At 40.6% G+C, this 21,888-nt stretch overlaps 2 protein-coding genes across 4 annotated transcripts in view; one reads left to right on the forward strand and one right to left on the reverse strand.

The window, feature by feature from the left end:
- Positions 1-2,097, reverse strand: part of LOC127584683 (progestin and adipoQ receptor family member 3-like) — a 33,862-nt gene extending 31,765 nt beyond the window's left edge. The window contains exon 1 of one of the 3 annotated variants that reach the window (XM_052041557.1): positions 1,959-2,097. Coding sequence is in view for 1 of the 3 variants with exons in the window: in XM_052041556.1 (XP_051897516.1) it covers positions 1,600-1,609 (10 nt within the window). In the remaining 2 variants the exon portion in view is untranslated. The other 2 variants (XM_052041558.1, XM_052041556.1) reach the window with 2 other exon arrangements.
- Positions 2,098-2,732: 635 nt separating this feature from the next.
- LOC127584684 (NFU1 iron-sulfur cluster scaffold homolog, mitochondrial-like) overlaps positions 2,733-21,888 on the forward strand; it is a 34,661-nt gene continuing 15,505 nt past the window's right edge. The window contains exons 1-5 of the mRNA XM_052041559.1: positions 2,733-2,814; positions 5,807-5,916; positions 19,625-19,760; positions 21,416-21,482; positions 21,575-21,683. Of these exons, the coding sequence (XP_051897519.1) occupies positions 2,753-2,814; positions 5,807-5,916; positions 19,625-19,760; positions 21,416-21,482; positions 21,575-21,683 (484 nt within the window). The 5' untranslated portion in view covers positions 2,733-2,752. The remainder of the gene's footprint in view (positions 2,815-5,806; positions 5,917-19,624; positions 19,761-21,415; positions 21,483-21,574; positions 21,684-21,888) is intronic.

Genomic DNA, 21,888 nt, shown 5'->3' on the forward strand with positions numbered 1-21,888 from the left:
CCTTTTTTCCATTAACATAATTGTTTTTATGACATGATTTTCTATAATGCGTACCCAAGAAACCTCACAACTATTGTGTATTAGCAGTACTATCTGTATTTTGCTGATATTTAGTTCTGAATTCTGGCAAACTTGATGATTTTTCAAAGGACAACTGGAAACAACCTGTGGCACTGTGAGCTCAGCTGTACTGGAATCGGCGAAAGTTCAGAAAAGCAAGTGAGAGGGGATTTCTAACGTGGTCCTAACATGGATATCCTGAAGGCCTGGTTAGCTGTTCATCTTCCTCCACAGGTCAAAAAGCTTAAAATGACATGAACTTAAGCTACTTACAAACTTTTCTGCTGTCAAGTATTCTGAAAATATTATGCTTTATTGTATGAGGTCCGAGTTTTTAAATGGCATAATTAGTGCTTGACAAACATTGCAGCCATAAAAAATACTTTAGTTTCGTAAAAAGGAATTTCAATTCCATGAAAACATTTCAAATTATAATAGATACTAAAAACATTAAAACTATTCTCCAATCTCCACATCAATCATAATTATATATTCCCTTTTTATTTAATACTGTGTAAACTGCTGAAAAAAAACATTCCAGCCCTACCTCCCCATATCCCTTCAGCTGATTTTTAACAATGTAAACCTTAAAAAGTAACTTTGCCATTGTAACTAGCTACCTCTGAAGTCAAGGAAAGAAATGCTGCGTCGTGATTGACTACAGGTTGTGGGACAAAATGTTAAGGGCTCAATAATTCAAATGTGCTGCCATTGACATACATCCTGTATGTGCCCTTCACATTTCAAGTTAAATACATTGACTGATCACAATGGAACATAATTTTTCAAACCAACAGAAGTCAAGAGAAAGAAATCCAATCTTTCTTCTCTAACCTGAGATAACCTGATCAAATTGTTGGAAAGCAGAGGATAGTTAAGTAACACCAATGCATACAAACTTCCAATGTTTGACACATTTTCTGACTTGCTAAGTACTACCCAAGCAAGAGACTTTGAGGGAAAAATCTAGGTTAGCAGTTAAAAAAACCAACAGTGATTGAGACTAAAATCGATTAAACAGCAATGCATCTCACAATCAATTTTCAGCATTTACAAAAAGGTCTATACAGTAGGTAAACAAACAAAAAAAGTACTAGCTATATATTTTATGCTATCAAATTGTTTTTACAGCAGTTTCCTATGTTCTTATCTCAGAAATTATTTGCTGCACTGCAATCCACAGGCCTAAACGATATTAAAACAGTTTAAGAGATTTTTATGACTTATTGCTTCAGTTTGTGGAAATCAAGTTTTTGCCTATAGTTACCCAGGTACACAAATATAAATAAATCAAGTACGTTATGTTTATTTACACAATGTTGCACATAGATCTCTTAAACGATTGCAATGTAATAGAAAGACTGTTCACCTGTGAATTATATTTCACAGTACAAATTAGATGCCAGGGTTATATAGCATTGAAACAGGCTATTCGGCCCGTCAAGTCCACGGTGACCATCAAGCACCTATTTACTCCCATGCCCGAAATTCAACCACTCACCAACACCAGGGGTAATACAATGTGGCCAATTAACGTACCAAACCTCATGACTTTGGATGCGGGAGGAAATACAAGCGGTCACAGGGAGTAGATACAAATACACAGACAACACCAGGGGTCAGGATTGAAGCCGGAGTTACCGGAGCCCTGAGACCAGTTGCGTCACTGTACCGTCCACATTCCGTTAACTGCTCTCAGGTTTTGTAAAGACATTGTCCACAAAACATCACTTTACATTACAAATTCACTTTACCTACCTGATGTACTGGAGACTGAACACTGACAACACAGAAAATGCAATATTCCAACTGTTTAAAGTGCTAAGATAGGATAATGCATTTCTATAAAATGTTACGTTGTGAGAAGCTGTAAAGATACTGTTGCATTTACTACTTACTGAAATTAATGAAAAATGCATGAATTCTATGTTAAGAAGTCCAGTTCAATCACTGTTTAAAAATGCTGCTAAAAGGACTGTAGCATCCGATTCCCACATTTCAGCTGTTTACTTTTTAAAAAGAAAAACATCAAGTAGCAAATCCTTTCCCCACCCACAGACACACTGAATGAATGACCACATGACTGACGGGCGCGCTGCCGGCGGCCGTGTACGCGCATGCGTGTTGCGGCCGGCAGCCGGCGACCCCCCGCACGCTCCTGAGCGGGACAACCGACGCGTCCGCCAGGCGCGTGCGCGTTGCCGCCGGCCGCCCGACGTGCGCGTGCGCGTGCGCGGTGCCGTCAGCCGGTACGCGCCCGCACATCAATTCAGCATTTCTCCCGCTTATTGCAACCTCACTGCCGTTTACGCTCCTTTTTCTGTTTGCTTAACAAAAATTCCAACAGAAGAAACCCAAAGGTACAAAATAATTCAGATTTACCCGGTGCATTTTGCATTTTTCCATTCACCGTGCCATTCTGCAGCCCCACTCTGGCGCTCTCCTGCAGAGGCAGGAATCCAACGTGCCTGTGGGCCTCGCAGCTTTCCGAGTCGGCTCCGGTGTGCCTGTTTACTTTAGGTGAACAGTTTTGGGTTTTTTTTTCCCCGAAAATCTTTTCTTTAGATTTATGAAGTCTTGAGAATGGATTATAAGGCGGTTGTTGTGGTTCCGGTATTTTGTTTGGGTGGGGAAGCAGGCAGTGTGCGAGGAGCTGGTGGTGCGGGCGGGGGGTCCTTGCTGCAGTCGGGCGATGGCGGCGCTGGGCGGCGGGAGGCTGCGGCTGCTGCTCAGGCGGTGGCGGCCGGCGAGCAGGTGTGGAGCCGCCGACCCCCCCCCCCCCCAACCAACCCCGACACCCCCACCCCACCACCCCCTCACCGAATCAACCCCGACCCCCCCTCACCCAACCAACCCCGACACCCCCACCACCCCCCTCACCGAATCAACCCCGACCCCCCCTCACCCAACCAACCCCGACACCCCCACCCCACCACCCCCCTCACCGAATCAACCCCGACCCCCCCCTCACCCAACCGACCCCGACACCCCCACCCCACCGACCCCCCCTCACCCAACCAACCCCGACACCCCCACCCCACCACCCCCCTCACCGAATCAACCCCGACCCCCCCTCACCCAACCAACCCCGACACCCCCACCCCACCACCCCCCTCACCGAATCAACCCCGACCCCCCCTCACCCAACCAACCCCGACACCCCCATCCCACCACCCCCCTCACCGAATCAACCCCGACCCCCCCCCTCACCCAACCAACCCCGACACCCCCTCACCCAACCAACCCCGACACCCCCTCACCCAACCAACCCCGACCCCCCCTCACCCAACCGACCCCGACACCCCCACCCCACCGACCCCCCCTCACCCAACCGACCCCGACACCCCCACCCCACCGACCCCCCCTCACCCAACCAACCCGACACCCCCACCCCACCACCCCCCTCACCGAATCAACCCCGACCCCCCCTCACCCAACCAACCCCGACACCTCCACCCCACCGACCCCCCCACCCAACCAACCCCGACACCCCCACCCCACCACCCCCCTCACCGAATCAACCCCGACCCCCCCTCACCCAACCAACCCCGACCCCCCCACCCAACCAACCCGACACCCCCACCCCACCACCCCCTCACCGAATCAACCCCGACCCCCTTCACCCAACCAACCCCGACACCCCCACCCAACCGACCCCCGACCCCTCCTCACCCACCAACCCCGACCCCCCCTCACCCAACCGACCCCCGACCCCACCTCACCCAACCAACCCTGACACCCCCAACCAACCCCGACCCCCCCACCCAACCAACCCCCACAACCCAACCGACCCCGACACCCCCTCCCCACCATCCCCTCACCCAACCGACCCCCCTCACCCAACCAACCCCACCCTCCAACCAACCCCGATACCCCCAACCGACTCCCCCTCACCCAACCGACCCCGACACCCCCACCCCCCCAACCGACCCCCCCTCACCCAACCGACCCCGACACCCCAACCCCCCCCACGACCGACGATCCCCACGAACCACTGATCCCCGCCCCCCCCCCCCAATCTCTCAGCCTAATGAGCTCCCTGTCTGTGGTGGGGTCTCGCTGGCTGATGATTTATGTTTGAGAACTGAAACCTTTTGGAAAGTATTCCCCTTACACTTGGCCTGGTCTCTGTTATAGCAGGAGGGAGGGTGGCCAGCCTGTGGAGACCATCTTTTCATTCTGGAGCTGCCATCTTTAATTTGCTTACTGATCCCAAATGCATACTGTCCCTACTGAGTTTCCAGTTGCGGGTTTTGTTTTTAAACCTTTGTTATTCACTAAGTATTTTGGGAATGTAGCACATGTGATCAGTGACAGCTACATTACTACAACCATCAGATGCTGCTCGATCCGCTGAGCTCTTTCAGCAGATTGTCAGTTGCTCCAGATGCCAGCATCTTGTGTCTCCAGGTTCTCGAACCCACCTGCACAACTTGCACTACTATGGACTTGTCTGTGATTGTATCTTTTTTTTGCACTGAGGTCTTGCTTTTGCACAGTTTTTACTTTTATGGATAATTTATGTATCATTTATATTCTGTCTGTTGTCTGTACCTCTGTGCTGTTGCTGCAAGCAAGTTTTTCATTATACCTATACCTCACTACTTGTGCACGTGACTATAAACTCGACTTGACGGAGCTGTCTATTGATTTAGACACAAGAGACTGCAGATGCTGGAATCTGGAGCACAAAACAAACTGCTGGAGGAACTCAGCGGGTCAAATGAGTCCTGATGCAGGGTCTCAACCCAGAATGTTGACCATCCCTTTTCCTCCACAGATGCTGCTTGACGTGCCAAGTTACTCCAGCAGTTTGTTTTGTGCTGTCTATTGATGTGTTTTTATTTAAATAAAAGTGCATCTGATCTTGCCAACATTGTATTCCAAACTTTGAATTCCAAATGATTCACTCCCCTTCTTCAGAAGGGTCGCAGACCTGAAATGTTTCCACAGATGTTTCCTGACCTGTTGAGTTTTCCGAGCATTTTCTGTTTTTGACATTAATGATCAACTCCTTCTTATTGACCAACTTCAGTTATATAGTGCCAATATTATAACGCAAGTTAGCTGTACTGTTGATAGTAATTCCATTCATTTACTTACTTAATAAGATGGATTTGAAAAAAGTCATCTTCTATTTGACAGTCCTATTCTTTTAACTATTGCATAATCTTTCTTAATTGTAACTCTGAAGATATCAGGTTGTGAAAACAAAATCTTTTCATTCCCGGTCTTTATGTGACTTCAGACCCACTGAAATGGTCCACCCAAGCCACTCAGTTCAGAATAATTAGAAATGCATTCCCAGTGACACCCACCTAATCAAACAAATATGACAGCTGTTGTCTTCAGGAGATGAGAATATTGCTGTTGTGCACAAGTTTATGCACATAAAGTGGCTTTTACGTTTTTGTTTCTAGAAAGTCATGTACAAACTCACTCCAGGTCTTTTAAATATGTTCGTGAAAGGTTAAAATTATTTTTCTGCTTCCATTCCTAAGCTATCCAACTGGAAAAAGTAATGCAAGAAATGTTATTTGCTAGTGAGATAAAACGAACTTTCAAAAGCAACAAGACACTTAACTTTCTTATCTTTTACACCCTCTGTGTTCTAATGCCTTGGCTCTTTTGTAATAGTCTACTGAAGCAGCTTTGAGGCATGGTATTTTGACATAATAGTTCTAACATGAAAGCAATATTCATAAAATGATGTAAACAATTACATTTTGTTTGTTTTAAATTGTAGCCTAATCTTCAGAAATAATCTGAGAAATGTTCATTCTGCCTTGAGTTCAACTTCAAGATGTGTAGAGAGACCAATGTTTCTGATTCCACCAGGAGCTGAGTTTGCCACGGGTATGTTTGTTGTAAAATCTTTGAATTTTTGTCATGCATGAGGAAGGCAGTCACGGTTATTCTTGACACAGTGCTGCAAATCCTGGTTGAACTGTGCTTGAATCTGTTATGTCTGCAAAGGTATATTGATTGAAATGTACTCCATTCCATTATCAGGTCTACAAAGCAACAAGTAGCTCGTGTTTTTTCTGAGAACTGTCAATGGATGCATAAACAAGATGTGTTTGTGTTTTTGCATCTCTTAACTCCTTTTGTAGTGAACTCCTTAAGTCAATGCTTAAGTTTTAATATCAGGCAGATTCCTCTACCATTTCCATTGAAATTCTGAGCTTGTTCCTGTTCATGTTTTTGCAGTTAAGAAATCTTCCCCTTATGTTAAATAAGATTGTTAGATTTTGCTTTCTATTTTAACGAATCTGCAAATTTGAAAAGAGTAATGAAAATTCAGGCAATACTATGATTTGGTATAGGTCCATCTTCATTATATCCCTTCAAACTCTGTTAATAGAAAGAAGAATGCTGTGGGCTTGAAATCTTTTGCATTTCATCTGGAAGAAGTTGTTTTTCCACATGTTTGAAGATATCCTTCAAGGATGGTAATTGTGAACCATACTGGTGTAGGATATCTCTAGAGATCAGATTTGAGAAATTTTAGAACAGATATACAATGCCAGTTAAGTTGTATTGCATGCCTTCCAGTCATAAACTTGGGTAATCAATGAAGTATTTGTTCTTTATTTTAAAGATGTGACGTATAGTTAGAGGGATAAAATTCAGAAAACAGATATGGTGTTGAATTGCAAGATTTGCAGTGGTAGTCTAGTGCAGCAAATATGAAGCACTACAATTTTGTAGAAAGAATGAAGAGGTCAAAATGGGTGTGGACCTGAGATCAGAGTACAGAAAAGGCTGCAGCGCAAATTGATATGTCTGTTTAGAACAGGTGAATCTGGTACTGATGCCCTTAAAAACTGAAGGGATGTGCATTGAGGAATTTTAACATGCAAGTAAATTAGAGCAAATGATGCCAGTCATAAAGTTCAATTAGTGATGTTGCATAGGAATCAAAGACAAGGAGGTTGTAGCTTAACATTTATAAGTCATTATTTAAACTTCAGCTGTAATGTTGTAGCTATTTCTGAGCATATAACTTTAGGTAGTTTAAGTAGGATATCAAGGTCTTTAAGAGAGGTTGCAGAGGAATAGCACAACACCAGAGATGCTTATGTAGAGAGGCTAGAAAAGCTGGAATGGTTTTCTTTAGGACAGTGGAAATTTAGTAGAAGTGTTATCATTTGAGTAAATAAGGAGAGATAATGTCTGGTCACAGTGAAGACAGAGCTAAAGAAATAGAGGTGAGAATTTATTTATGTAGTGAGTTACCACAGTCTGGAATGCATTGTGTAAAACAATGGAGGAAGCATTACCAATAGTAACTTTTTTCAATGTGGAATTTTCTGGAGGAAGGAAATTGATCCTAATGACATTGATCCTTTTAAAAAAAAAGCAAGTTTACTTGGATAGGAACAATAAGTCTTTCCAACGTTGTGTAAGTGGAGAGCCAGTCAAGCAGTATATTATTGACGTATGGCGTAAATAACACATATAATGAAGTGTAAGTAGCATATGCCAGAAATGTGCACCATTCCAAAGGTGTTGTTGCTTTCTCTGCAATGCTTCGATGTGAATTTCCTGACAGAAAAGGAGGGAAAAATAAAGTGGTTTTGCTGCTGGTGTAGTTGGGTTAAAAATGCTACTACTGAGATTGCCAGTTAATGAAAGTTGTTAGATAATTATGGCAGCTTGTAGTCCAGTGGGATGCATCTGTCTTATCAAGGTAAAAACCAAAGGATTAAACTGTTGCTGATGTATTTACAGTACATGTATTAACATTGATGGAATAGTTCTGTATATCAGTGATATACTGAAATCATTTATATTATCAGTGAGATAGGAGCAGTTATATTCTATTGTGAGAACCTGATTTTACCTTCCGCAAGCAGAATTTTCAATTCTGGTGGGCTGTTTGGAAATATAGTGCAATCACATTTTAAGAATATGGAAGAATTTTGAAGGCATTAGTTGCGAGAGATTAAAACACCAGGACTACATAAATTGCATTATCTAATAAAATTAAAGTAATGAAATCCTATTCCTTTTTAAGTCATCTAATGTTCGCAATAAATTTTCCAATATAACAGCACCAATACCATAACAGCACCATACCATGAAACATATCAAAGTCGTGATTTTATCAGTATATTGTTTCCAGTGCACAATATCTCCCAGAAGGTGCATCTGGCACCTGCACATTGTGTTTTCAAGAATAAAAACACAATTGATCGTTTTAGAACATAGAACAGTACAGCACAATACAGGCCCTTTGGCCCACAATGTTGTGCTATCCTTTCAAACCTCGCCTAAGACTATCTAACCCCTTCCTCCCACATATCCCTCTATTTTAAATTCCTCCATATGTTTATCTAGTAATCTCTTGAACTTGACCAATGTACCTGTCTCCACCACCGCCCCAGGCAGCTCATTCCATGCCCCAACCACTCTCTGGGTGAAAAACCTTCCTCTGATGTCTCCCTTGAATTTCCCACCCATTACTTTAAAGCCATGCCCTCTTGTATTGAGCATTGGTGCCCTGGGAAAGAGGTGCTGGCTGTCCACTCTATCTATTCCTCTTAATATTTTGTACACCTCCATCATGTCTCCTCTCATCCTCCTTCTCTCCACAGAGTAAAGCCCTAGCTCCCTTAGTCTCTCCTCATAATGCATACTTTCTAAACCAGGCAGTATCCTGGTAAATCTCCTCTGCACCCTTTCCAATGCTTCTACATCCTTCCTATAATGAGGCGACCAGAACTGGACACAGTACTCTAAGTGTGGTCTAACCAGAGTTTTATAGAGCTGCATCATTACCTCGCGGCTCTGAAACTCGATCCCTCGACTTTTAAGAAATGTTGAAATGAATAAACCAGAAACAACAGATTTTTTTCTGTTTCAATGAGTTGTTCTTTCTAGTGTTCTGCCTGTGTTTTCCTACATGTGAATTATTTGATAAGTAAATTGGTCTGTATACAGCAAACTAAAACTATGATACTCTCCTTCACTGCCCTTGCCAATTTTCTGGCCAATCTTTCCTGTCCCCTGGCCATAGATCCCTTCACTAGTCACCTGTAATTATCTCTACAAGGAGAATTTTTTAGCTTTAAATTTGCTTTCTCCTTTTCCATAACAATATTAAGCCAAATTCTCTTATGGTCACTATTGTTGAGACGGGAAACACTATTTCTAATGCATTTGAGAATAAATAGTAGTAAAGTCAACATAAAATCAGCACTAAATAAAAAAGGAAATGAAATGAAACCACACACTGTAATATAACTTCTTGCTGCAAGCAAGGAATAAAATCCAATGGACTAGTTTAATTACAGAATATAACAAAATTTTCAGAATTTTCTTAAAATGTGTTTTGTACCACACTCTATGCAGTGTAATTTATATGTGGATATATGTATATAGCACCATATATACTATTGGTAATGATATTGCATTCGACTCAACACATTTTTCCTCCCCTGCACTTGAAATCTAAACAAAAAAAATCAATACAGCAACTCCTTAGTAGTCTACTATCTGATTGTTCAGAAATCGTAACTGTTTGGTATCTACATCTCTAGGTCCAGGGGTTCCTGACTTTTGTTCATCACACTGGAGCCCAGGGTTCCCGTGGTCCCTTTATCACACCACTGCCACGGGTTCTCATGGTTATTTCAAGTGCACCAGGACCTGAGGTTCCCACAGTTCCTTCAAACACAGCGGGCTCCAGTTCCTAGGCTTCCTTTAAATCCAATGGGTTCTGTTTCCTGTACTCCGTTATTATTGGGTTCACAGGAAAATGTATTATACAGTTGAAACTCTCTAGTCTGGTAACCTTGGGATCTGACTAATGCTGGACCATAGAAAATGCCTCCCGAGCATGAAAACTGTTCTTTATATTCCCCGGGTTACGAAAGTGTTCCAAGAACTACCCATAACCTGAAGTTTCCATAGACCAAGATGTGAAGCAGTTGAGATTTCTGATCAGATGGTGGATTATCAGGGAGTTGATGTAATGATTTTTGTTTTGCTTAGGTTTCATCAGGGTAATGCTTAGGGACATTCAAGAGACTCCTTAGATAGGCACGTGGATGTAAGAAAAGTGGAGGGTTATGGGCTATGTAGGAGGAAAGGGTTAGATTAATCGTGGAGTAGGTTTATATAGGTCGGCATAACATAGTGGGCCGAAAGGCCTGTGCTGTGCTGTTCTATGTTTCAAATGCAGGTGAGGAAAAATGTATTGAGTTGAATGCAAGATCATCATGGATAGTAAATATTGGTTCTATATACATATATTTATTCATAAATTACACCACACAGAGTGCAGTGCAAAATATATTTTAAAAACGTTCTGAAAATTTGTTTATATTCCTGTAATTAAATTAGTCCATTGGATTTTATTCTTTGTTGGCTGATATTGCTATTGGCTGAGATTGCAAAAGTTGCACTGGTAGGTTAAATAGCTATAGATTAGTATAGATCTTGTTAATTTTAGACGTTAGTTAGAATTAGTTAACTAGTACAGATCTGTACAACAGATTCAAAACATACTGGACCACAGGAGTTGCTGGACCAAAGGGTTTCAACCTCTACTGCTATGGAGCATCTTAATAAAAAGTGAATTAAAAGTGTGTTGCATGCACTTAACAGTCCAACTGCTGGTATGTCAGTCCAATGCCACCAAAGTCCTGAGCATGCTGGATTATCTGAGTTTTACTGTAGTTAGTGCCAGGGGCAGCAAGATTCCAATGACTGAAGGTTTTTGATTTCTCTTGAGTAATTCAGTAATCTGAAACACAGTAGGTTTTAAGAGTAAGAAACTGTCAATAGATTGCTAGGTTTAATAAAGCACAAAAAATGTAACTGTTAGTATATTTTCTCATTTTTTTCTCAAGTTTTCTTATGGCATAGAAGGAGTCCATTTGACCTACTGGGTCTATGCTAACTGTCAGAGCAATGTTATCAATCCCATTTCCCCAGAACTTTCCTTATAATTTATTTCCAGATCAAAGTCCAAATTTATTGTCATATCCACAACTACGTGTGTGCACAGGTGCAGTGAAAAGCCTACTTGTAGCAACATCACAGGCACGTTGCATCAGAGATACAACATTCACAAGAAAAACATAAACACAATTTTTACAAGAAAAAACAAAATCCATTGTCGTGCAAAGTGGTCATAATGTTGCTATAGTGATTAGAGTTGTGCCGGTTGGTTCAAGAGCCGAATGGTTGAAGGGGAGTAGCTGTTCTTGAACCTGGTGGTGTGGAACGTCAGGCTTCTGTACCTTCTGCCCAATGGTAACTGCAAGAAGGTGGGATCTTTGATGATAGATGCTGCCTCTATCTACATGATTTATTCATATAAATATATCTTCAATATTCATTGGCAGTCTGGGACTGAGTTTATTGTGTTTTTCCATTATTTAATGTATATAGACATTCATACTTGCCTCACTGAAACTCCTCTTTCTTAGTTATAAACATAAGGTTATAAATGTTATTCTGTTCTCCATTTGACTCCTCAGATGGATTTATAGCTTTTGGTGCTGAGTCCATAGTGAATCAATCTTACTTTACCAGATAATTGATTTCCCTGGGCTGATTGAATCACTTGGCTTCAACACCTGAGATTAACATTCAAATGCATTATAAAATATTGTAAATTGGTAAATTAGTTTACTATTGTCACATGTACCGAGGTACAGTGAAAAAGTTTTGCTCATGTAAAAAAAACTTCAATTACACATTGCTAATAATCATCTTGAGGTTATTCTGTATTTGTAAATAGAGTTTATTTTTTGTTAATGTGCCACCTTTAATATAACAGTTGCAAATCTCGAAACTTGCTAAAGAATAGATACAATATATTTCTCTGTTCCGAATAATGTATTAATGTTGAGAGAAAACCAAATTGAATCAGTTTCTATAAAAGCTAATTAAAAGGCTGTACTTTATATTTGTTCTTAAATGTTACTTTTGTTTCATTTGTTTATTTTGAAACATGATATGTGCCTGTGGCACAAGATGTGTGCTGTTTATGTATGGATAAGATGAATTCTTAAATAATTGAATACATTAAATCTTACTACATAATAGCTAAGATTATATTGTAACCTAAAATAAAAATTGCCATTTTGAGATGTATTTTAAGTAGAACCCCATCCTGTTGGCTTTAAACAAGCAACTTCTGTTGAAAACCTCATTTATCTTGGTAAACATCAAACCTTAATGAAAACTTCCAAAGAGAGTTAAAATGCTGGTGAGGTTTATTGACAGTCTGTCATGGGATCTGACATCCATGTTAGTCAGCACACAGCCTTTGCTATTGAGCTGTCATGTGCACGTTACCATATTGGTCCAAATGGCAGCAAAATGCCAGCAGATATTTAAAAGAACATTATTTTTCATTTATATGTTCATTAGTTGGCATTTACCCTTTGAAAGCATGAATGATGCCCTTGGTTAAGATTCAATGAAAGCCTCAGTATAACACTCAAGAGTGTTAGATTTAATTGATTTTGACTGATTTTATTGTTCCACTGTACCGTGGCAATCCTGTGTCTGTACGAGATGATATCCTGACTAATCATCAACATGCTTTCTTCTTATTACTTTTTCAGCGGTGTGTGTTATTTCTGTCAATGTGTTAAGGGACTTGTCTCTCCTAAAGCAACTTATCATACATCACAGAAGTGTTCGTTGATGAAGTAAATCTCTTTTCAGTACAAGGCTGTCAATTTGCATCAGAGAGGCTGCAGATCTTAAATACAACTTAATTCTTTTACCGTTTTCATATTCAGGCGCTTGAAAGTGCCGTGTTTGGAGTTAGTGTAACTAATCATTCAGGCAATATTGCAAATTCAAGTGTTTTGTTGTACAAAAAGTTTAGCTTTAAATTGACACATTTAAAAATAACAACTACAGATTTTTCATTTGTTTTTTTATACCTTCTATATATCGAAAGCATATCTTGCAAATGCTTTGCTGCAATTTTTGCTCTCCAAGCATTTCAATGAAGTTTCTGTGTTCTAAGTATTAATCTGCAGGTATGGTTTCAGCCACTAGATGGGAGACAAAGCTCGTCTTGTCAATGCATTACATTTATATGCAATGCTGGCTACTTGTATCTTAATAGAGTTTCTGTAGTTTTATCTTATTGGTGGAATCTCACAATGAATTCTCCAGTGTTTTCAATATATTGCTTATCTTTAAATGACTATCTTTACCTTTTAAGTATATCTTGGTGAATATTGTTAGGGGCGAGGAACAAAAGGTTTGGTTAAAATACAGCCAGACAAATTGGCATTAAAAAATTGCATACATGAGGCAGAGACCATGTACATCCACTTGTACTGCTCTGGTAATTAGATTTTCATGTATAAATAGCATGCTTGACTGCCATAAGTACTTGTAATTGTTTTCAACATTGCATGGGTGAGCTGCAAAAATATTCTACTAAATACTCTAATATAAAATTTTAGAAGGAAAGAGTGTATTAGGCACTTTATAGCAGAAGAGATTGCTCGGACTTGCTGTTTCATAAAGTGACTTTTAACATAATCTAAACATAGAAAAATTGTTTAATTCTTTCCCGTCATACCCAGCAGCAGGCAAAGAGCAAGGTGGAATGGGAGTTGATTTCTTTCACTTGTTTAATACTTAAAGAAATGTACATCTTGATTATGAATGAATTGACTAAAATGACTGAATTAACTAAAATGACTGAATTAACAGAAACACAGGAGATTCTGCAGACGCTGGAATCTGGAGCAACACACAAAATGCTGGAGGAACTCGGCAGGTCAGGCAGCATCTATTACTTCCCTCCATAGATGCTGTCTAACCTACTGAGTTCCTCCAGCATTTTGTGTGTGTTGAATTAACAGAAGATTACAATACCCCTTAAATCTGTCTCCAGCTACAAAATGATAAGAGAGGAAAGACTGACCTTAATGATCGAACAGCATAAGGCAGGGTGGAAATAATTGGTGTTCTTAAAAGCTGCCATTGGTGGCCTAGAATAAATTATATTTCCATTTATATAGAGCCTTGTTAGAGTGCAGCACAATGAAATTACTTTTCACTGCATATAAACAGTCATCATCTCTATTTTGCTTCAGTGATGTAGAGAGCCAGATTTACAATGGGTGGCACTGGTAAAAGACGATGACTTTCTTCACATTAACATTAGTAATTAGCAACCTGTGTGCAATACTAAGGGAGTGCATGATTTCACTGAAGGCAGTAGTATCTCACGGGATGTTATATTAAGCTAAGACTGTTTTTTGAGTGCATGTTAAAAATTACAGAGCATAATTGGAAGAAAGGTGGTTCTCCTCATGGCCAATATCTTTAATCAGTGTCATCTAAAATATATTATCATTCATTAGTTGCTCCTAAGCAGGCAATGTTTCAAATTGGCTGCTAAATTCATCTATCTTGTGGGTGAGTTTTACAGGGAAGTGGCTGCAGCTCTCCACGACTACTAACATTTGCTCATGTACATCCATGAACGCAGGAGTCCTGAACTTGCTGGCAGCAGTGCACTGGCAATTGCATGACTCCACTGTGACGCAGGGTTCCTCATGGAATCTGATGTTGCAAAGTTGCAGCATTTCCCAGCACTTACAGTGGGGAAATTCACTCAACAAACCCGCATCAATTTAAAGCTGGTACTGGGTGTTCAATCGAGTGAATTGTTCCAAGGAATTAAAGTAATACTTCTCAGTTTGTTTTGTTGTTTGAATTTATTTGTAATGTTTTTGTTTTTCTAAAAACACAATTCTTTTATTTTGATTAATCTTCAATAGTTTTGAACGTTTTTGAATGTCGGAAATATTGGGTGTTTCACGGCTTTGACACCCAGCTAAGTTGGGGTGTGCATGACTTAGCAATTTCATTGGTGATGCTTGTTCTGCCATCTCCTTACCCCACACGGCAGGATTTGCAGTGCGAACTTGCTGCTGAGCTTTGCACTAAGTTCTTAATAGGGGATGTGACAGAGTTAATATTTTTTCCCCTCCATCGTAGGGCAGCTGTAAACATGGGTGGCTCACTGCAAATTCAAGGCAAGTAGTAATGTCATAGTTCTATTGCTGAGTTACTTTGCTGAGCTTGACATCAAATGTAAACTTGAAACCAAAATTAACAGAGAGTTGGCAAGCCTTGTACCAGATTTGCTTTTATAACTTTGATATTGATTTTTGTGAGCTGAGTAGGTAATGTTGCAATGTCTGGACCTCAATTCCGATATTATGGCAGAAATTATGTCATTGAGAATTGAGTATACCATTTTATGACATTAAGAATGTTGCCAATTTTATAGGCTCTTTAATATTGTATTATGGGTCCTGATAAGACACACTAACTCCTGGAATTTGCATGAGAAAGTACAGTCCTAAAAGAAAGAAATAGAATCAGGCTTATGCCCTATGACCAGCCTCTTCCCCTAACCCTCCCACCCCCACCACCCCTCCATCCAGTTGACTCTGGAATTCAGTAAGATTGTGGCTGACAATACACATCAAGTCCACTTTGCCACCTATTCACCATATCCTCTAATTCCCTTGGAATCCAAATATCTATTGATCTCAGCTTTGAATATGCCTTAGTGCCTTAGTGAATAGATTGCCTAGGATAGTCCAGCTAGTGCACATGCAGAAGCTACTGAAGTTGTGTGTTTTTTTTGTTTCCTGTTAGTACGACAGGAGAACATTCTCTTGCTGCCAGACTATACAATTACCCACTCAGCTTTGACTTGGGTGTTAAGTATTGTCCAAATTTTAGTTACTACTCATTGCACTAGTGTTATCAATTCTCAAGATGCAGATTAGGAACAAAATAAAGTCTCCTTATATCTTGTCTGCCACCCTTATTCTCAGCATTAGATCTGATTGTAGCTCCAGGATCTGGCAGATTCCATGCAGATCAGAAATTCTGTGGATTTTTGTGTTGCCAAGGGGTAATTTGCATACAAACATATGAATTAGGAACAGGAATAGACCACTTGGCCCCTCAAGCTTGTTCCACCATTTACTAACATCGTGGTTAATCTAACTGTAACCTTAACTCTGCATTTCTGTCCTCAGGGTAACCTTTCACCCCTTTGCTTAACAAGAATCTATGCCTCAAAAATATTCAAAGACTTAGCGTCTACTGCCCTTCGAGGGAGAGGAAATGTTGCCTTATCTCAATCTCAAAAGGGCAATCCCTTTTCAAACAGTGACTTATAATTCTAGATTCTCCCACAGGAGAAAACACTTTCTCCATATCTACCCTGTCAAGACCCCTCAGCTTCAATCAAATCCCCCCCACCCCCCCTCACTCTTCCAAACTCCAGTTTGGAACAAGCCTAGCCTGTCCAACCTTTTCTCATAAGGCAACCCAACCATTCCAGATATTAGACTAGTAAAGCTACTCATTCCTTCCAATTCATTAACATCCTTCCTTAAATAAGGACAGCAATACTGTACACAGCTCTCATCACGCCATATAATGAAGCATAACTTCCCTGCTGGAAAGTCATCAGTCAATTTTGAGGAGAGGAATTAAGATTAACCTGTTCCCATCACCAGAAAGGGGAGACAAGAAACTGCAGATGCTGGAAATCTGGAGCAACATACAAAGGAACTGTAGGAACTCAGTGGGTCAGGCAGCATCTATGGAGGGAAATGAACAGTTGACGTTTCGGGTTGAAACCCTTCATCAGGCCTGGAAAGAGGGGAGACAGTCAGAATAAAAAAAAGTGGGGGGAGGGAGTGGAGCGAGAGCTGACTAGTGATAGGTGGATCCTAGTGGGGGAGAGAGGAGAGTGGGAATGATGTAAGAAGCTGGGAGGTGATAGGTGGAAGTGACAAAGGGCTGAGGAAGATGAAATTGATAGGAGAGGACAGTGGTCCATGGAATAAAGGGAAGGAGTGGGGAGGGGAACCAATGGGAGGAATGTATAGGTGATGGGCAGATGGAGAGAGTGGGGGAGGGGAAAGAGAGAGTGTGATGGGGGACAGTGGGATCAAGATGATTTTAATGATTTTAAAGAAAGGGGAAGGGACAGAGGGGAGTGGTTAACAGAAATTAGAGAGATCGATGTTCAACAGCACCTCGTATTCCGCCTTGGTAGTCTCCAACCTGACGGCATGAACATCGATTTCTCTCACCTGCCAGCTTTTGCTCCACCCTTCCCCCACCCCTCCCATCTTTATATTCTGGCTATCTCCCCTCTTTCCAGTCCTGATCAAGGGTCTCGACCCGAAACATCGATAGTTCATTTCCCATCATTGATGCAGCCTGATCTGCTGAGTTCCTCCAGCACATTTGTGTGTTGCCCTATTGCTTGAAATAGATTTTTTAATGATTTGAGTAAATCATTGTTTTTTTTTTACTATTCAATTACAGGATGTCAATGAGCCTGGTGTTTATGCCCATCATTAATTGCCTTTGTCTAGGCATTGGTTGCCTTCTTCAGTCATTGAAGTTCTTGTGGTAAAGACACACCAGAATGCCATTTGGAAGGGAGATCCAGTATTTATACCTGGTGATAAGGCAACAATATATTTAAAACCCTGGAGAGTACATGACTTGAATGGAAGAGTGTAGGTGGTTTATTTGGAGGTATTTGTTGTCCTTGACAATTTCACTTATAGGAGTTGTGACGGTGCATTGCTGAGCATTATTTCATGCCATGCATGTACTATATAGCCATAGTACACCAGTGTGAAGGGAATGAATGTTTATTCATGAGTACATAAATTGCCAGTCAAGTGGGCTTGCTTTTGGATGGTACGAAGCTGCTTGAGAATTGTGTGAAGCTTCTTGCATGTTGTCCTGGCAAGTGGAAATTATTCTACCACAATCCTCGCCTGCCTGACAGATGGTTGAAAAGTTGTAAGGAATCAGAAGGTGATTCACTTGCCAGAATTATCAATGAGTGGGTTATTGGAGAGCAGGTGTCAATTGACAGCATTGCTGACAATAATTTCCATCATATTGCTGATGATTGAGAGTGGAGTTTAATTATAGTGATTGAGCAGATTGGTAATTATATACTTAGTTTGGTATTAATTAAGTGTAGATGTGGTGTAGCATTAATTAAGAATAAACATCTTGGCACATTGAATCTCTGACTTTTATGCAGAGAATAATGGAGCCTGTAATGGATGTGGTACTTAGTGCAGATGTTGTTTCCTGGAAAAACATTATCCTCATCATTACTTTCCCAGTTGCTTCAGGAATGAATTCTCATATATCTAAATAAAAAAATGCATCTCAATCTTTTTCATGATTTTGTGCATGCACCTGCTCTACTGAAGAGGGTGGCTTCTGCTGAGGACTCAAATGCTTTTCCCAAATCAACATTGAATCTGACAGGAAAGATCAACTGGGTAACTTATCAGACTCCAATCTCTGGCTTTTTTTATGCATTAGTTTGCCTTATTTTGCTGGGTTCTTCCATTGAACGTTGTGGGTTTGAGCCAAATCTTAAGACCTGAGCCTGTAATTCAGGGTGGCTTAAAAGTGCTCCATTGGCTGTTGGGATATTTTGAAGAAAGATGCTAAATGTGAGCTGCTTAGTTACTTCTAAATGTTAAACTATAATAGCTTTCTTGTTTTAAGGCTACTTTAGCAAAAGGTTGCATAACATAATATGGTTAGAAAAGCGGGCATAAAGAGCTGCACATTTGGCTCAAACCCACACTACTAGAGTGAAGAGCACAGTTAACCAAGCCAAACAGATGTGTACTGCTCAGAAAAAAGCTAGAGATCGGAGTCAATTAAGTAACTAAAAGTTTAACCTTTGTAAAGCACTGTTGAATTCTCCCCCCCTCAGTTGTTGGGCATTTGAGGGATATTGTGATATGGTGGTAAAGTGAACTTGATGCATAGGATCAGTAATGTTGAGGCAGGACGTGCCTGATGGGTGGGCAGGTCAGTTGTTTATGATACCATGTGCTCCTTCTGCCATTTACACAGTTCTTCACATTCAACATCCTGAATGCTGCTTCACCACTTGAAGCGGTCATGGCCAAACAATTCTCAGGAGTCAGTAGAGGTGTTACATTTCTTCAAGGAGGCTGTAAACACATCCTTCAATATTTTCCTCTGTTTGCTTAGTAATCTCTTACATGACAGAACTTGGAATAGTGTGTCTATTTCAGGAGTCTGGTGTTGGGAGTGCAAATGACATGACCTGACCAATGTAGCCAACTAAGTGTAACTGGAGCCTCAGCCGTAGGGCTATATGCCTAGGAGTGAACACAGACCTGAGGGGGCTTTTGGAGTATTTTGTGGAGACAGCATTGGTGGTGTCCTTCCTGTGCTGTGAGCGGCACATTTACCAGTTCCCTCACAATATAGCTGAGTCAAATCTTTGGTCTCTTTCTGTTGCACCTTAAAGTACAACTTTATCCTGAAAATTCTGAAAAGATCAGCAGATGATTGGGCAGGTGATTAAAAGTGATTCATCTGTAATGAACGTAAATGCACTTGAATTTACTATTGACTCATGCTTGTATATTGGGAAACTGGTGGGTACATATGAAGCATAATTTAAAGCTCTATTGTAGGAAATACTCTGAAATATAACATTTTTCTCTTATAGTTCGATTCATGACAATACAGACCCTGGACACACCAAATCCTAACAGCTTAAAGTTTCTCGTTGGTCGTCAAATAATAGAATCGGGAAGCATTGACTTTCCAAATGTCAATTCAGCTCTCTGCTCGCCTCTAGCCAAGTAAGTGTAACAGGTTTACATGTAAATATGCACATTAGGAGCAGGAGAACACTACCCGCCCTGTTGAGCTTGTTCCATCACTTGATAAGGTCATGGCTGATCTAGATGATTTTAACGTCATCACTTGATTCCTATCTTCCCCTGATAACCTTCCATTCCATTGTTGAGCAAGAATCTATCCAACTCTGCCTTAAAAATATTTGAAGATTCTACTTCCACTGCTCTTTGAAGTAGAGAGTTCCAAAGACTCTCACCTTTCTTAAAAAAAACTCATAATTGTCTTCAGTGGGCAACCAAATACTTTTAAGTTCTAATTCTAGACTCTCCCACAAGAAGAAATATCCTCTTGCATCCACCTTATCAAAATCCCTCAGGATGTTGTACATTTCAATCAAGTTCTCCCTCACTTTTTTAAACTCCAGTAGAAACACTTAGCATGTCCAGCACTTCCTCATAAGACATCCCACCTGCTTTTGCAGGTATTAGTCTGGTTTAACTAGGTAGGCTTGCAAGATGTTGGTTTTGAGATGCTATTGTGAAAAGAAAAATGAGTTTTGATAAATTGGCTCTTATACCACCTCATAATGTTGCAAAGTTTTTTATGGCTAATTGAATCACTGCTGCATTGAGAAGAGATCTGCCAGTCAATTTGCAAACAACAAACTCTCAGTGAAATAAATGGCCAGATATTGACAGCAATATTAATATTGATAACAGTATTGACCAGAACTCCAGAAGTGTTGGCTAGCACACTGAGGATAACAACAGCTTCTCTATATCGGATCTTAATGACCACTGTTTAACTTTTATCCTGAAAGATGGCATGTCCAACAGTGTAGCACTGCCTTAGTACAGGGTTCAAGAATCCAGCTAAATTACCTGCTCGAGTCTCTGTAGTGGGACCTGTATCCATAATCTGAAGTTAGAGTATCCTGTAGATCGACAGTTCACATGTGATGTTAACCCACCAGTCATAGATCTTCGGGTTGGAAAGCATATGCAAATGCAGGTATATACTGTATGCCCTGGAGAGTATCCAGCAATTTTCAGAAAATTCAGGTACCAGTGCCCAAGGAAATGGAGGTTCTCTGAAGCTTTCTCATAATATTTCAAAGTACAAGTTCCTTTTGGGAAGTCTGACACATAACATTGCAACAATAAGAACATTTAAAAGACACTTAGACAGGTACATGGATAGGAAAGGTTTAGAGGGATATGGGCAAATGGGACTTGCTTAGATGGGCATCTTGGTCAGCATGGTGAGTTGGGCCAAAGGGCCTGTTTCCATGCTGTATTACTCTACCACTCTATAATTCTACAAGTTCTAAACTGTTCGGTATCTAAACATTCTGGTATGTCTACTTCTTTGTTACCTTTGTTGCAGCCTTTAAAACATGCGAACAATGACAGTCACACTTTCAATAGATGCAGTTCTGAACTTTTTACATTTTTTCAATTCTTACAACTGCATATTTCAGACACAGCGTGGGATACCAGCATTTTGCATGCTAAATGATCAGAGCTGCAGCTTGTAACTGAAGAGTTAAAGTTATAACAATATGAGTGTAATAAGCAGAAGCATACAAAAAGAGTTTAATATTGATAAGGAATGGAAGCTGTTCAGGAAAGAGGACTCACTTGGCTTTCTTTTTCAGGCAGCTGTTCCAAATAGAAGGAGTTAAAAGTGTGTTTTTTGGGCCTGATTTCATTACAATAACTAGGGTAAGTGTGACCATAATCCATATTTTTGTTTTGCTTTGTATAAAATATTGAACATAGTGCAGGAGAATAATTAAGAAATTAAATACTCACAGGAAAGTCAAGTGGAATGGAACGTTCTTAAGCCTCAAGTTTCTGCTGTCCTTGTGGATTTCTTTGCTAGTGGCCTTCCTTTAATGACAGGTGTGCCACAACCAGATTCTGGTAAGGATTTCCCTTTGCACTTCATGGTTGGTATTGAAATTAGATTGAATGACACAAAAAGAACTGAGATCGATAGCAAACCTGCTCAGATGATTAGTCCAGTGTTGTATTTTGTCTTGTCTCAAGCACATTATTAGAGCCACCTAACTGAGATTAGAGTAAATTTTTAAGCATGTCAGAATTTTCCATGCAAATATACTTGTAC

Source organism: Pristis pectinata, chromosome 30 (assembly GCF_009764475.1).
Source record: "Pristis pectinata isolate sPriPec2 chromosome 30, sPriPec2.1.pri, whole genome shotgun sequence".
In the NCBI taxonomy this organism is placed as follows: Eukaryota; Metazoa; Chordata; class Chondrichthyes; order Rhinopristiformes; family Pristidae; genus Pristis; species Pristis pectinata.